We start from the raw sequence: 17,296 nt of genomic DNA, 5'->3' as shown, positions 1-17,296 counted from the left end.
TGGGGTGATGTCACATCCCGACATTTACGAGGCAGACTTTGTTTGCGGGCTGGTTTGCCAGTGCCTTCCCCTGTCATCTTCCCTTGACCCCCAGCAAGCTGGATACTCATTTGACCGCCCTCGGAAGGATGGAAGGCTGAGTCAACCTTGAGCCGGCTACCTGAAACAGACTTCTGTCAGGATCGAACTCAGGTCGTGAGCAGAGCTTTTGACTGCAGTACTGCAGCTTACCACTCTGCACCACGGGGCTCCTCTGGTCGCTTGTAGGCGTGGCAAAGGACCAGAGCGAATGCCTTCAACGGGCTTAAACTTCTCTCCCTTTTGCAGACGTCCACAGCGGGCAGCAAAGGGGACTTCTTGCTGATCAGTGACCACCTGATCGAACTGGTCACCCGGCTCCACCAGACAGTACTGGAGACTACAAAGCAGAGACTGAAACTCCAAGTGACTGATGAGTAAGGGCAGACTTGGCAATGGGTGGAGAAAGGGAAGGCTTTGGGCCAAGTGTCGGTAGTCCTTTTTGGGGGGTATTTCTCTCCCTTTTAGGGTTGCCAGCTCCGGGTTGGGAAATACCTGGAGATTTTTGGAGCAGAGCCTGAGGAGGGTGGGGTTTGGGGAGGGGAGGGACTTCAATGCCATAGAGTCCAATTGCTAAAGCGGCCATTTTCTCCAGGTGAACTGATCTCTGTCAGCTGTAAGGAGATCAGTTGTAATAGCAGATCTCCAATGGGAACCTGGAGGTTGGCAACATTACTCTCTTTCCTACTCTCCTCCTTGCGCAGAGAACAGCCATCTTAATCTACAAGACCATGGAGCAAAATTTAGACAGGCCGGAGGAGGGATGCAAACAATGCTAAAAGCCGTGTTCACTCTAGTGCAAAACCCATAACCTCTCTCAATGGTGGGTTGAGGATATTATTTTTCTGTAGAGCACCTTGAGAGTTAGTTGTGCATTGGGTCATATTCAGTAGAGCTTTGCCAAAATGGATGGCAGTGAAGCATTTGGTGGTGGTGGGGTTTGCTTCCTATAAAATACCAGGCCTGGTGGTGGACTCTGATCTGGAGAACCAGGTTTGATTCCCCACTCCTCCACATGAGCGGCGGACGCTAATCTGGTAACTGGATTAGTTTCCGCTCTCCTACACATGAAGCCGGCTGGGTGACCATGGCACACTCTCTCAGCCTCGCCTACCTCACAAGGTGTCTGCTGTGGGGAGGGGGAGGGAAGGTGATTGTAAGCCAGTTTGATTCTCCCTTAAGTGGTAGAGAAAGTCGGCATATAAAAGCCAGCTCTTTTTCTTGAAACAAAACCCAAACCTCCTCCCGTTCAGATGGAGGGCAGGATGTAATGTTCTCACCCTGATCTGGCTTTGTGGTGTTTGTCATGTAGCCAAATCAGATTGGCTATTAGGTCCCTGACATCATCACACTAGTTACAGGACGCCTGACTGGCTAGATTACATTGCCAGCAAGAACCCTGTGTTTTTAAAAAGAATAAAGACATCAAAACTGCTTGGAGCAAGCAGGAATGAAACAGTGCGTGTGGGGGATAACATTTTGGTCCCCCTGAACCACCTTTTTTACTGAAAATGTTTGCCCATCAACTTTCAGCTTACTCTACATATTGAAATATTTTAAAATGTTACCCCTTACTTTTGCAGTGTGGTGTAGTGGTTAAGAGCAGTGGTTTGGAGCGGTGGACTCTGATCTGGAGAACCAGGTTTGATTCCCCACTCCTCCACATGAGCGGTGGACACTAATCTGGTGAACCGGGTTGGTTTCCCCACTCCTACACACGAAGCCAGCTGGATGACCTTGGGCTAGTCACAGCTCTCTTAGAGCTCTCTCAGCCTCATCTACCTCACAGGGTGTCTGTTGTGGGGAGGGAAAGGTGATTGTAAGCCGGTTTGAGTCTCTCTTAAGTGGTAGAGAAAGTTGGCATATAAAAACCAACTCTTCTTCTTCATTCCCATTGTAACCAAAGCAGCTTGCAAAAATCACCATACTTAACGTTCTCTAAACATCTTCACGAGTGTTTGAACTTACACCTGGTTTGAGTTCACTGAAGACAAAGCTCTCAAAGTTAAACCCTCACTGTGCAGGACTGACCCTTCAGCCCAAGGCCCTTGGCAAACCTATGCATATTAGTTGCCACCTCAATAGCAGGCGAGGTCTTCCCCTCCTCGGAAAAGTTTGTGCTTGGTCTGAAATTAAACCTGAAATTCTGGCAGAGGGTGCTGCTACGTCCTCTCTGGCTAAGTGACGACTGGGACATTTCTTCTTCTAACTTGAGCATCTTCTGGTCACCTGCAGATTTCTGGCGAAGTTCAAGCAAGGCAACATCACTGTCAAGGTAGTGGAGACAGCTGAGAAACAGGGCACGGCGCCCATCTGCAGGAAGAAAGGGAGCCGCAGGATGGAGGTGTTGGTCCACTGAGGTGCTGGTGGGCAAGGGCAAAGAGGTACCAGAAGGATAGAGACAGCTATTTGGGCTCCTTGAGAGTCCGGATCTGGGATCATTCAACCTAGCTATGGCCCACCACCACCGTCAGTCATTTATGCATGGGTACTTTCACTCACATTCACCCCCGTCTGTCTCGGTTGTTCCTTGGAGTTATGCATGAGTTTTCCGTCCATTAAAGATGACCTCGCTGCCAGCCCTCACAAATCCCGGGACTTCCTGTTCCTCTGTTAACCTGATTCTTCCGTCTCCCCTGAACTCTGCCTGGGTGAAATCCCTGTGCATAAGGCAAAGCACAGGACACGCCAGCTTGGTCTCTCTCACAGCCAATTACAAAGCAGCATGTAAAGAGGCGGGGATTCAAATGCTTCCTGCTTCCTCTGAGCTCTTTCTGAGGAAAAGAAAGGCTTTTTAAAACCGAGGCTTGGATTTCTCCCCCCCTTTCAGATTGCTCCATTTTTTGTTCTTAAAATGCTTTTTTATGCAGCAATTGGGTTTGAGGGGGGGAAGAATTTTCTCTCACAGTAAGCTCTACAAAGTGACCCAATCACAGAGGAGCATTTAAAGGGGTGGGGACGGGATGTGAGCTTGGAGACTGCTGGTGCATAGATTCCCAATAGGAAAGTGTGGGTCCAGCGAGCAACGAACCTCAGGTAAAACTCCCATGCATAAACGACCTCTTTCTCAGGGGCAGCTGTCTAAATATTTCAGTCATTGAATGTGCTCCAGCTTCTCCATTTGTTGATAAAACTATGTCTGTGTTACTTCCAGCATCTTGGGAAGTGGCCTCTCTCTTGTAAAAGGCTTACAGAACATGGGGAGAGAGGGTCAATAAACATTAAAGTGATATGGAATGCTGTCTGCTTAATTCAAAGTCTCCTTAGGCCTAGAGAATTTTCTGAATGTTCAAGCTCCTACTAAGACAGACATAAAATGTTAAGAGCACTGGCCAAGGGGTGTTCGGGTGTTTGGAAAGTGTGCTCACCATGTTTAATATAAAGTGCACCTTTGAGGTCTCAGAAAAGCGCTTCTGCGAAGCGTTCAGTTCGAAGCCGGGAAAAGCTGGCACCAGTTGGCTAACACCTGCAATTCGTCATGAGATCCAGAGTTCGGGGGAAAATTCAGCCGAATAAAGCCATTAAAAACACAATCGCGCCTTTCTGCGGCTCCGGGGGGGGTGGGCATTTTTGGGGGTAGAGGTCCCAAACTTTCAACATAGCTTGAGGGGACCCTTCTTGCAAGAACCCCCAAGTTTTGTAAAGATTGAGTCGGGGGGGCTGAAATATGGGCCACGAAAGGGGTCCCCCCTCCTTAATGTGCATCTCTGACAATGGGGGTTTGCAATTAGCAGAGCTTGCCACCCACTCCCGAAGCTCCCAGCCCCGACAAACAGCTGAGCTGCGGGGAGCAAGGGCGGGACAGATGCGAAGCTAATTGCAAACCCCCATTGTCAGATATGCACATTAAGGGTGGGGAAGAAGACCCAGCTTGGCCATTGATTGGCTGCAGGAGAATGCTGCTTACTAACTGACGGTTATGCTGCTGCGCCAAACCCCGAATTTGCCAAATTTATTTGGCAACTTGAACTCACTGAATTCGGCTTCCTGTTTTCCCGCCTTTTGAGAGTTTGGTTCCGTCCGAACTAAAAACTGCCGAATCGGGAAATTCGGCTGTTTTTCGGTTCAGGGCGAACCGAATCGACAGCCCTAGTGAGGGCCCTTACAGGCCCTTGGCCTGACTAAACTTTACTAGTGATGTGCTCCCCCCATTATCGTAGAGTCTAATGAGACAATGAGGGAAAGGAGGTTGGTTGATTACAGCTTGCTTTATTGGCCAAGAAGTCATAACTGGGTGAGCCAGGATCCAGACAAACAGCTCTGCGATCCTGTCACACTGAGGCAGGGCAAATGCAAGAGGTTTTATAGACATTTGACATTCCAATACAACAATGATACATTTTCTTAACATTCGAGTGTTAGCTTGTCAATGCAACGTCATTAGTTTCTACAGAGCGTGCGTGAGCCTCGCTACATTAATGAATGGAGCCTATCTTATTGAGCAGTTCAGAGTGTTCCCTTGCAGGGTGAAGCGAAAGTTACCGAAGTGGAGGAATAGGTGGGAGGGAGGCTGTTGGAGCGTTCCCTTATCAGACATTGGAATCTGTGTGTGTGCGTGCTTGGTGCTAAAGGAAAGGGGGCTCCCACTGGGAAGCGGCTTCTGTGGTTTTGCTTGTAAGCAGCTTCTGTCAGCTAATGGCTTTTGCGAGTCAGTGGCTTTTGCGTGTAGCTTGCGTGTATGCAGGTATGATTACTCAGGCACAACACTAGAAAACAGAAGAGTAGGTTTTTATACCCCACTTTTCCCTACCTGAAGGAGTCTCAAAGGGGCTTATAATAAACATTCCCTTCCTCTCCCCACAACAGGCACCTTGTTAAGTGGGTGGGGCTGAGAGAGTTCGGAAAGAACTGTGATTGGCCCAAGGTCACCCAGCAGGCTTCAAGTGGAGCAGTGGGGAATTGAGTGGTGGTTTGGAGCGGTGGACTCTGATCTGGAGAACCAGGTTTGATTCCCCACTCCTCCACATGAGCGGCAGACGCTAATCTGGTGAACCAGGTTGCTTTCCCCTCTCCTCCACACGAAGCCAGCTGGGCGACCTTGGGCTAGTCACAGCTCTCTCAGCCCCACCTCCCTCACAGGGTGTCTGTTGTTGGGAGGGGAAGGTGACTGTAAGCCAGTTTGATTCTCCTTTAGGTGGTAGAGAAAGTCAGCATATAAAAACCAACTCTTCTTCTTCACCACTACACCTTGCTGTGTACGTGGGGAGGGGGAAGGACCAATCAATATACATGCACTGAGCTGGTATGCATGCAATGGCAGATTTTGAAGCTGGGACTGTGGGGACAAAACAATCCTTTGTGACCGCTACTGCTTACATTGAATGGTCCATCCCTCTACTTGTTCTGCGCTGGTTTTGAGTAAGGCTGGGTGAACACGTAGTCTTGCACCCATGTCGGCATATAGCTCAGAGGGATGTAGTAGAGCTTGGCGTCCCAGCCAGCTGAGTAGCGGGTGCGAGGGTGAACCGCCGTCAGAGCGTGCTCAATGCAGTTGGTCACCAGCGAGAGGCTGGGACTGCAGATGCCTGTGACCTTGGCGATTAGTTTAAGACCTGTTGAAGCGGAGGAAGAGGGGGAAAAAAAGATTCAGTCACCAGACACTACAATTTCCTTGACGCAAGGCATGCATTAATTCCAACACAACCTCATGTCCGCACAGCCTGCCATTTCCCCATATACAATCTGCCTGGGCTGTACCATCTTCTTTAAATCCCCACTTGGGGAGGGACTGTGGCTCAGTGGTAGAGCATCTGCTTGGCATGCAGAAGGTCCCATGTTCAATCCCTGGCATCTCCAGTTAAAGGGACCAGGCAAGTAGGTGATGTGAAATATCTCTGCCTGAGACCCTGGAGAGCTGCTGCCGGTCAGAGTAGACAATACTGACTTTGATGGACCAAGGGTCAGATTCAGTATAAAGCAGCTTCATGTGTTCACTTTCTGTATATCCTTAGATCTGCTAGCCAAGCAACTTTGAAGACCTTGGCTTCAAGTTAAAAATTCACTCAAATAAATGAAAAACGATGCCTTGACATCATTTTCCAGTAATGTGAGTGAGACCAATTACAAACATCAAAGCTCTTGGATACATCACAGTGCTTAGAGCATTTTTAACTGAGTACGTGGTGTAGTGGTTAGACCAGGGGCCCTGTGGGTGCCATGATGCCCACCGATACTTTCCTGGCACCCATCAAGTGTTTCTAGGAAGTGGCCAGCTTGGGCAGCAGCTGCCATCACAGCACAAGGATCTGCACTATGTTACTGAAGGTAGGCCGTGGCAGCCATTTTGTGGCTGGCTTCACCTCCTGTGGCAGCCATTTTGTGGCAGCCATTTTGTTGCTGTGCCTACCATGCCATGTCAAGAATTGCAAATGTATGTGCAGGTTCAAAAAGGTTTGGGATGGAGAAGAGTTCAACATAAAAAGCTATGCTGATGATGAGGTACTATTTTAAACCCCTACTTGTCAATGCAATATATAATAGAAGAAACCGAAGAATTCAGATCCCAATCTGGTTACAAAATCAACATGAAAAAGATGAAAATAACATTACATTTTTTAACGCAGCAAGAAGACGATGTCAAAAGGATTACCGCTAACTCAGCTAAATATCTGGGAGTAAATCTGACCGGACAAAATGACACACTATTTAAAGACAATTATCTTAAAACTTGGGTGACAATACAAGATGACTTGCAGAAATGTACTAAAGTAAAAATGTCGTGGTTAGGCAGAGACTCTGCAATAAGACTGAATGTATTACCAAAATTAACATTTTGTATTGCAAATGTTACCAACAGCCCATTCCTGAGCTGGGAGGGTGAAAGTCCACAGGAGGCACACAAGGGCCCGCTCCGGTGTCTGGGCAGCTCACGCCAGCCTCCCTGCACTGCCGCCCTAGGATGCCGGCTCAGCCTGCCGTCGGCACACCTCTGTGCCCTGTCGTCCCAAGGGGCATTCCCGAGGCATTCCTGGGGTGGCCCTTCAGGCCAGGAATGCCCCCTTTGCCCTTACCTGGAGTTACTCCACTCTATGGAGTGCTTCCACGGGGCTCGCAGGTAAGGGCAAAGTGCCAGCTGTAGAAGGGGAAATGGAAATTAAGCCAATCCCTTCTGTGGGGCAGCATCCCAGCACTCACTTAGTGCAGGATATTCCACCTGTTTTAAGCAGCAGAGTTCAAAACAGTCAACACTGTATATGTGGAGGAATATGAACAGCACACATATTAAAACTGAAGAAAACTGTTTTTAATAAATGTCCATAAGGTCTTTTAAAACAAACATTTTCCTTGAGAGGTTTCGATAACATTTATCTCATCTTATCTGAAACATTGTGACATCTTGAGAGAGTGTGAGGCAGAGAGAGATACACAGTTGGCAGCGTCAGTTGGTTACAAGTAACTGTCACCAGAAGGGAGGGGCTGATTCTAGAGGAGCACAGAGCCCACTGTCAATCAAATTAGGCGCCAGCGTTTCATCCAACATTCCCCTTCTCGATGGACCTAATTTGAATTAACCAATTTTAACCTCATACGGGGCTTGCAGGTAAGGGCAAAGTGCCGGCTTCAGTGGATGGGGTGTGTGTGCAAACTCAAGCAGAACTAGAAAAGGCCCCACAAATTTTGTTTCAGTTGGGGCAGAACTGTTTTTTCTACACAAAGAATTCCAATTGTTTAAGGCTGCGATCCTACACATAGGCATTTGTGTGTTTGGACACAATCAGACTTGCATACCATGCTTTAGAAATCAGCAGCAATTCTTTGTGCAGAAGCCCTATGACCTTGCTTAAGAACAAGGAGCATTCATTGATATTTTACAACTATTAAGTGCAGAACACTTAGCAATCTCATTCACTGATATTTCGCTAGGTGGCCCCCAAAAAAGAAAACTCTTTTGATTCTGCTTGAAGCAGCACCAACATTAAGAACGATGGGAAGACGGTACTCACTTTCTTGTAAGAAAGGCTCCCCGTATGCTCTCTTGACTTCATCTGGGAGCTGGTCCCAGCTGCGCTTGAAGCTGTCGGCTAAGGTATTTCCATCGGTCATAGCAGTTTTGAAGAAGCCTGGCTCTACCATGGATACCTTCATCCCAAAGATAGAACTCTCACGTCTGAAAACCAAGAAGCACCGTGTAACCATTTTCTTCTTCTTCTTTATTAATACGGTCACTGACCAGCAGAAAAAAACAACAACCGCCACAACAGATAATAAGAAAACCACCACAACAGCTACTACTGTTTCTACAAATAATCCAAGCCTAAAAATTACATATTACATGTGTGAATAAAATTTATATAAACATCATATAACTTGGTGTGACCCCCTTAATATTTTGTGTAATAAAGTATTCCTGTTACTCTTATCCTGTCAGGGTACATTGTATTTTAATAGCTGCAGCACAGACTTTAACAGCCAAGAGTGTAAACTGTGATTTTTCATCAGTTAGGAGCTTCTTAGCCAGAACTCATCCGGTTGGTCAGGGAAAATGTTAAGCAAAGGGGAAAGAACCTGAAGCGGGTCGTGCCTTTCAAGTGTCTAGGCTCTTAGAATGGACCACTTCCTGAGAAGTGATATGTTATCTTATTCAGCCAGTCACCTAATAAGCAGGACTCAACGACTTTACCTACTTTTAAAAAAGCAAGTCTTTTTATTGATGTACTTCTAGTAAAAATGTGTAAATATGTGTATATGCAAGTATTACAAAGTCTTACATTCAGTTACAATGTATTCAGTTACAATGTATTCAGTAAAAGCAAGCAAGTTCTACATACTATTCAGTTTTAAAATCCAACTCTTACAATATAAGTCTGATTTAGTTCAAAGTATCTAATTCACAATATCTAGAATAATATATTTGTAAAGCCATATATACCAATAGCCTTCTTCGAGATCCTCTGAAAGAGGTCTGAAAATCTAGCCTTTCTGTGCCTGTATTTATACTGTTTCAAGCACATTTAATAATGCTGATCTTGAGAGAATTAAATTCTCCTTCTTACTGCTCATGCTCAGTAGCCTTCCTTCCTATTACCAATTTTGGGCTTTCTTTCCATCAGGCTATTTTGCCAAACTATAAACAATCAGTTTTGAGCTTTGTGATCACTCTACATAATCATTTTTAACATCATTCTCATCTCCAGCAAATTACGCTTTGATTAAACCCATTCATGAATCAATAGCATCATGTTTACATGTTTAAATCATAAAATACAATTATTGCTTACATTGCATTATTATCTTGGTCAGCATATCATATCATCTGGATAGCTGTTTGTTTTTCAGTAAAAATAATCTCTCATGAGAACCAGTTTGCCATGAGAATTAAAATGTCATGAGAATTAAATTGCCATGAGAATTATTTTTCATTTCCCCAGCTGGTAATGAGTCATAGATTGAGAAGGAAAAAGTCACATCTGTGCTGACATTGCAATTATAAAAACACAAATCTCTAACTATGAATATCCAGGCTTTTCTGTCCTGGAAGCCTCTGCTGTGTTCTGTTTGCAGTTCAGTTTGTGTAGTTTGTATGTGTAGTTTGGGTTTTACATTGAATAAATTCTGCATATGTACAACACAATAACATAGTTCATGTGCTGTAATATGTCACAGCCTGTGACAAACCTCTGTGCATGAACAGCGGGCCAAGACATGTTCTGAAGTTTCTATATCCCCTGACTCACAAGAACAAAGCCTTTCTGCTACAAGGACCTTCTTATATTTTCCCTCCAATACCGCTGATGGAAAGGCCTAGCACCTAGTGAGGGTGAAAGCTTTCCTATGATTGATAAGTTCTAATTGGGAAAGATATGCTGCGGGGGAGACTATGTACCCAGATTTTTCAGGCGATAGGAAAAGTGGTGACATCGTGTAACCATGGTTCTTGGAACGGCTCAAGAGGCTAAGAACATGAAGAAGATATCAAGATAAGGTCCATTTCACCCAGGATTCTGTACAAAACTGTTACTCTTCAAATGCTCATCAGCAAGACAGGAAGCTATAACCTTCCTTTGCTTGCCTTCAAAGCCTGTAACTCAGAGGTGCAGCTGGTAACTTCGTAGTTTCCTTTCATCAACAGCTGTTGCTAAAACCTATCGGCCACTACAGGCAATCCCTTAACACTTTGATCCGCAGCCCAGTTAGTTGGTGTGTTTCATTGGCATGGGAGCATGAGTGGAAACAGATTGGCGTGGCTTCTTACACCCACTGTTGAATTTTCTGCCATCAAGTTTTCTGCAAACTTATAGTGACCCTGTAAGGTTTTCAAGGCAAGGGATGAGCAGAGGTGGTTTGGCATTGCCTGCCTCTGCATAGCAACCCTGGACTTCCTTGGTGGTCTCCTATCAAAGTATGAACCAGGGTTGTCTCTGCTTAGCCCAGGCTATCCAGGTCGGGAGGGGCTCACCCACTTCGTATACAGGCCGAATGTTCTTCAATTAGCAAGGGGAAATCCCATATGTGAATGAAGTGGTTGGGATTATCTACACGCATGAACACATGAAGCTGCCTTCTACTGAATCAGACCCTTGGTCCATCAAAGTCAGTATTGTCTACTCAGACCGGCAGCAGCTCTCCAGGGTCTCAGGCAGAGGTCTTTCACAACATCTACTTGCCTAGTCCCTTTAACTGGAGATGCCGGGGATGGAACCTGGGACCTTCTGCATGCCAAGCAGATGTTCTACCACTGAGCCACAGCCCCTCCATTGTTTTCATATCCCACAGTGAGGTCAACTACCAATTTAATTCAAAGTACTCCGGTTTAATAGGATTAAGCAACCGAGATGCAGCATGGAACTTAAGCAGAATTAATTGACACATGTAAAGGGTGTGCCACATTAAATCATTCATGGTTTCACCCCTTATGATTTTATGATAATCCTACTCTGCCCATCATCAACACAAAGGAAGGCCCCCACCCACTCTGAATGGACTTTCAATCATTGATACCCACATTGGTCTGATATCATTTCAAATTGGCCTCTCGCTGTAACAGGAAGAAGAAAAAGAAGAGTTGGTTTTTATATGCAGACTTTCTCTACCACTTAAGGAAGAATCAAACCAACTTACAATCATCTTCCCTTCCCCACAACAGACACCCTGTGAGGTGGGTGGGGCTGAGAGAGTGTGACTAGCCCAAGGTCACCCAGCTGGCTTCATGTGGATCAGTAAAGAATCAAACCCGGTTCTCCAGATCAGAGTCCACTGCTCCAAACCACCGCTCTTAACCACTACACCACGCTGGCTCTCTTATTCCCATTACTCCCGTTCTTTCTGTTGCCTATAACAATCAGAATAAGCATATTTGCTATAACTGTATGCTTTCATGCATGGTGTAGTGGTTAGAATGTTGGACTAGGATCTGGATGACCCCAGGTTTTAATCTCCATGGAAATTTGCTGGGTGACCTTGGGCCAGTCACACGCTCTTGGCCTAACCTACCTTAACAGGGTTGTTGTGAGTTACAAACGAAGCAAAACAAAAATAAATACTTGTTAAAATGGATACTTGCCATGATGCATACCTATTCTCTTCAGTATCAGAGGAGCATGCCTATTCTATTAGGTGCTTTGGAACACAGGCAGGATAATGCTGCTACAGTCACCTTGTTTGTGGGCTTCCTAGAGGCACCTAGTTGGCCACTGTGTGAACAGACTGCGGGACTTGATGGACCTTGGTCTGATCGAGCACGGCCATTCTTATGTTGCTACTCTTTTAAGTGCCGCTGCACTTCTGTTTCATTTTGCTGCTACAGCTGCCTCTCAGCAAATTAAGATTTCTTAGGGTTACTTCTAACAGAGAAGAGCTGTGATCTGGAAACCCACCACACCTAGCTATGAATGTAGGGATCAGGAAATATCTACTACTGTTGGTTGGAGCCTTTTTCTGCCTAGTTTAAATTAGGTCGCAATAACTATTCTGAAAGCTAGATAGAGCTTTCTCTACTGAATGCATGAAGTAGAGTTTGGTGAGCATTGCAGTAAGGCAGAGGTCCCCACCAGGGTGCCTGCAGGCACCATCTTTCTTCGGCCTCACCAAATGTTTTTAGAAAGTGGGCAGGGCCAGGTGGCCGTTTGCCCATCAAGGCTGCTGATTGGCCACTGGCCATTTGACTGGCTGTGTAGATTTTTTTAAAACGGTGCCTTGCCAGATACTGCCACCACAGCACAAGGATCTTCATCAAGTGACTGAAGGCAAGCTGCAGCGGCTTTTTTGTGACGGGGCTCACCACGCTGTGTCTAAATTCGTAAGGCGCTCACAGGCTCAGAAACACTGGGGGGATTCTGCAATAAGGGTTTCCGTCACCCAGAATTTCCTGCTCTACCACCATGACGCAAATACAGCCAACCAGTGCTGCATTACTGAACGTAAACCCAACAACAGCACAATAGGCTAATAATAAACAATATAATCCCAAACATTCAAACACATCATGATTTCATTGTGAAGGTATGATAGAAGGCATATCAATATAAAATAACATCCATGAGCAAGTGCTGGAAAATAGGCCAAATTCTGCTTGGAGCAGGTAAGTGGGTATACCACAGTCCCAACAAAACAATAATATAGTAAATAAGACAGTGATGTTGATAGAAGAGATGGAGAACCGGATGTCTGCTGTTTCGACGAATGACTTAATAGAATCATAGAGTTGGAAGGGACCACCAGGGCCATCAAGTCCAACCCCCTCCACAATGCAGGAAATTCACAACTACCTCCCCCCTCCACACCCCTAGTGACCAGAAGATGGCCAAGATGCCCTCCCTCTCATCATCTGCCTAAGGTCACAGAATCAGCATTGCTGACAGATGGCCATCTAACCTCTTCTTAAAAACCTCCAGGGAAGGAGACCTTACCACCTCCCGAGGAAGCCTGTTCCACTGAGGAACCGCTCGAATGGTTAGAAAATTCTTCCTAATGTCTAGACGGAAACTCTTTTGATTTAATTTCAACCCGTTGGTTCTGGTCCGACCGTCTTGAGCAACAGAAAACAACTCGGTACCCTCCTCTATATGACAGCCCTTCAAGTACTTGAACATGGTTATCATATCCCCTCTCAGTCTTCTCCTCCTCAGGCTAAACATACCCAGCTCCTTCAACCTTTCCTCATAGGACTCGGTCTCCAGACCGCTCACCATCTTTGTTGCCCTTCTCTGGACACGTTCCAGCTTGTCTACATCTTTCTTAAATTGTGGTGCCTAAAACTGAACACAGTACTCTAGTTGAGGTCTAACCAGAGCAGAGTAAAGCGATACCATCACTTCACGTGATCTGGACACTATACTTCTGTTGATGCAGCAGCCCAAGACTGCATTTGCCATTTTTAGTTACAGCACCACACTGCTGACTCATGTTCAGTGTTTGGTCTACTAAGACCCCAAGATCCTTTTCACACACACTACTGCTCAAACAAGTCTCCCCCATCCTATAATTATGCATTTGATTTTTCCTACCTAAATGCAGAACTTTACATTTGTCTTTGCTGAAGTGCATTTTATTAGTTCTAGCCCATTTCTCCAGCCTGTCAAGATCATCCTGCATCTTGGCTCTGTCTTCTACCGTATTTGCTACCCCTCCCAATTTAGTATCATCTGCAAATTTAATAAGCATCCCCTCTATTCCTTCATCCAAATCATTTATAAAGATGTTGAACAGCACAGATCCCTGAGGAACTCCACTAGTCACTTCTCTCCAAGTGGACGAGGAACCATTAACTAGCAGTCTTTGGGTACGATCTGTCAACCAGTTGCAGATCCATATAACAATAATAGGATCTAACCCACATTTCCCCAATTTGTCAACTAGAATACTATGTGGAACCTTATCAAAAGCCTTACTGAAATCTAGATAAACTATGTCTACAGCATTCCCCTGATCCAGCAAGGTAGTAACTTTCTTAAAAAAGGAGATAAGATTAGTCTGACATGACTTATTATTGAGAAACCCATGGTCTTAGTGATCTGATCCATCCTTTCTAAATGCTCAAGAATGGACTGTTTGATGATTTGTTCGAACACTTTTCCTGGTATAGAAGTCAAGCTGATGGGTCGGTAGTTACCTGGATCCTCCTTTTTCCTCTTCTTGAAGATGGGGACAACATTTGCCCGCCACCAATCATCTGGCACCTCACCTGTTTGCCAAGACTTTTCAAAAATAATGGACAGAGAACATAAGAAAGGAACATAAGAACATAAGAAAGGCCCTGCTGGATCAGACCAAGGCCCATCAAGTCCAGCAGTCTGTTCACACAGTGGCCAACCAGGTGCCTCTAGGAAGCCACAAACAAGATGACTGCAGCAGCACCATCCTGCCTGTGTTCCACCGCACCCAAAATAATAAGCATGCTCCTCTGATACTAGAGAGAATAGGTATGAAGCATGACTAGTATCCATAACTAATAGCCATGAATACCCCTCTCTTCCATGAATATGTCCACTCCCCTCTTAAAGCCCTCCAAGCTGGCAGCCATATAAGAGGTTTCGAAATTACATCTGCAAGTTCTTTGAGTACCCTTGGGTGCAATTCGTCTGGCCCAGAGGATTTTGAAGACTTCATCAGTCTACATGTCATGCAATAAAAAGGAGATGTATGTATGAACAACCTTCCTCACATAGGACCAGTGAGTAGTGACCGCTTTGGAAAAGGAGGAGGAAGAGGAAGAAGAGGAAGAGAAGGAAGAAGAAATGGTTTTTATATGCCGACTTTCTCTACCACTTAAGGGAGAATCAAGGGATCCACCCTGACCACGTAATTGAACCCTTTTTGTCACCACCCCCAAAGATATCTTCTCCATTAATTTGGGCTTGCAACAGCTCGTAACAATTACCTGATATTGTCGGAGAAAGCCTCGACTGCGTATTTTGAAGGGCAATAGCCACCTCCGAAGAGGGAGATCCGCCCCAAGATGCTGGATATGTTGATCACCCTCCCTCTGGCTTTTCTTAACAGAGGCATCATCTGTATCGTCACATCCACCACCCCAAGAAAGTTGACATCCATGATCTTCTTGAAATCTTCCTTGGTCAGCCACATGCTGAAAGCACTTGGGACAGAGACGCCTGCATTGTTCACCAACCCCCAGAGCCCTGAGAAATCAAAGATGCAACAGAAAATGACTTGAGCACCCCTTTCTTGGCACACATCAGGTAAAGTAAAGCTTTAGGAGGTTGATATCTGCATGCACACTCTGTATGAGAGACTAATACAGCCCAACTTACAGGTATTCTACCTAGAGGGATTTCTAATTTGAAAATTATTATACATCCTTTACACATGCCTGGGCTCGTATAAAGTTAGAACCATAGAATCATAGAGTTGGAAGGGACCACCATGGTCATCTAGTCCAACCCCCTGCACAATGCAGGAATTTCACAACAACCTCCCCCTCACACCCCTAGTGACCCCTACTCCATGCCCAGAAGATGGCCAACATGCCCTCCCTCTCTGCCTAAGGTCACAGAATCAGCATTGCTGACAGATGGCCATCTAGCCTCTGCTTAAAAACCTCCAGGGAAGGAATGCTTACCACCTCCAGAGGAAGCCTGTTCCACTGAGGAACCGCTCTAACTGTTAGAAAATTCTTCCTAGTATCTAGACGGAAACTCTTTTGATCTAATTTTAACCCGCTGGTTCTGGTCCGACCTTCTGGGGCAACAGAAAACAACTCGGCACCATCCTCTATATGACAGCCCTTCAAATACCTCTCTGTCTTCTCCTCTTCAGGGTAAACACACCCAGCTCCTTCAACCTTTCCTCATAGGACCTGGTCTCCAGACCCCTCACCATCTTTGTTGCCCTCCTCTGGTGACGTTCCAGCTTGTCTACATCTTTCTTAAATTGTGGTGCCCAGAACTGAACCCAATACTCTAGGTGAGGTGTGTGCATTATATGAGTTTTTATTTGACCACTGATGAAGGCCTGTAGGCTGAAACGTGTATGGTCTGTGTGGTTTAGGTCTATCAACCTTATGAGTTGCCGTTGTGCCTTGTTTTATAATTTTTAATGTTTTTAGCCGAAATATAAGCACCTTAAAATAAAAAAAATATATTTTTCTATTATATAATTTTACCTTTTCCACTCAACCTTGGGTACCCAGCTTTACACATCAGGCAAAGCCAAAGTAAGTTTAAATCGACTCTTTAAAAAGCTAAGTATTCACATCTCAGCACAATCCCCACATCCCTTCACAGGCTTATTTCTGCACCATGTTGTGCAGTGTAAGGCACAAAGGTTAAATTATGAGCTAGGATGAAACCCCCCACTGGGCTGTGAAGTTTGCCAGGCTACTTTGAAGGTCGAATGGGGACAGACTTCCCGTAAACTACCTGGGAGAAAGGGTGGAATGGAAAGTGTGTCACGGTCAGTCTAGGCAGAGCTACTCAAAAACACAAGGGCATTGAGAACTTCAGCATTCTTCTGCTCTAACCTTTGTCTCCAACCTGGCTTTTTACCCATTCGGTGGCACGGGCCACGCTTTCAGTGCTGCAGACGTCCAAGAGGGTGGTTTGCAGTCGTCCCGAGGCATGCTCCTGTAGCTCCTCTGCTCCCTGAGGCGTGAAGCAAGCTGCCAACACATGAAGACCCCGAGCGTCCAGCTGTCTGGCCAGCAGGTTCCCAAACCCAGAGTCGCAGCCCGTTATGAAGACGTACTTCTCTGTCAAGTTGCTTAAGCTCTGCTTGTCACGGTACCATCTGAACAGGAGATAGAGGCCCAGCGCAGCTGCCAGGAAGAGCCACATGGCCAAAGGTTGCTACAGCTGAAAGAGAAGGACGAGACTTATGGGACACCGGAATATCGACCTGCTGTGGGAAGGGGGGGTTGGAAATGAGCAAGAGCAACTGCAGCTGTCCAGAGACGGAGGTGTCACAAGCCACCCTTGGCCTCTGTTTTAAGCTAGCCTCCCTCTGTCATCCTTGGCCCTCAGACAAAAGCAAGTGTAGTGTAGTGGTTAGAGCAGGGGTGTCAAACATAAGGCCTGGGGGCCGGATGCAGCACCTTGAGAGCTCTTATGTGGCCTGCGAGCCAGCAGAGGAAGCCGCACACACCCCACTCTCGATCTGGGCTGGCGAGGCCCAGCCCGGCCAAGTGACATCTATGCCATATCCAGCCTTCATAACAATTGAGTTCAACACCCCGGGGCTAGAGGGTCAGACTAGGATTGGGGAAACTCAAATCCCCACTCATGCCATGAAAGCTTGCTGGGTGACGTTGGGCTAGTCACACTCTCTG

At 46.0% G+C, this 17,296-nt stretch overlaps 2 protein-coding genes across 2 annotated transcripts in view; one reads left to right on the top strand and one right to left on the bottom strand.

Annotated features, from left to right (window-relative positions):
- LOC130482428 (unconventional myosin-Ia-like) overlaps positions 1-2,437 on the top strand; it is a 61,498-nt gene extending 59,061 nt beyond the window's left edge. The window contains exons 25-26 of the mRNA XM_056855137.1: positions 328-455; positions 2,314-2,437. Of these exons, the coding sequence (XP_056711115.1) occupies positions 328-455; positions 2,314-2,437 (252 nt within the window). The remainder of the gene's footprint in view (positions 1-327; positions 456-2,313) is intronic.
- Positions 2,438-5,412: 2,975 nt separating this feature from the next.
- Positions 5,413-16,819, bottom strand: LOC130477363 (retinol dehydrogenase 16-like). Its single transcript, XM_056849301.1, has 4 exons — positions 16,493-16,819; positions 14,894-15,152; positions 8,022-8,185; positions 5,413-5,630 (listed from the first exon to the last, which is right to left on the bottom strand). Exons 1-4 carry the CDS (start codon positions 16,803-16,805, stop codon positions 5,413-5,415), a joined length of 954 nt encoding a protein of 317 aa, XP_056705279.1. The 5' UTR covers positions 16,806-16,819.
- Positions 16,820-17,296: the final 477 nt, after the last annotated feature.

The sequence above is a fragment of the Euleptes europaea genome, chromosome 1 (genome assembly GCF_029931775.1).
Source record: "Euleptes europaea isolate rEulEur1 chromosome 1, rEulEur1.hap1, whole genome shotgun sequence".
Classification (NCBI taxonomy): domain Eukaryota; kingdom Metazoa; phylum Chordata; class Lepidosauria; order Squamata; family Sphaerodactylidae; genus Euleptes; species Euleptes europaea.
Note: the sequence above shows the minus strand (reverse complement) of the source record. Positions and strands in the feature narration are given on the sequence as shown.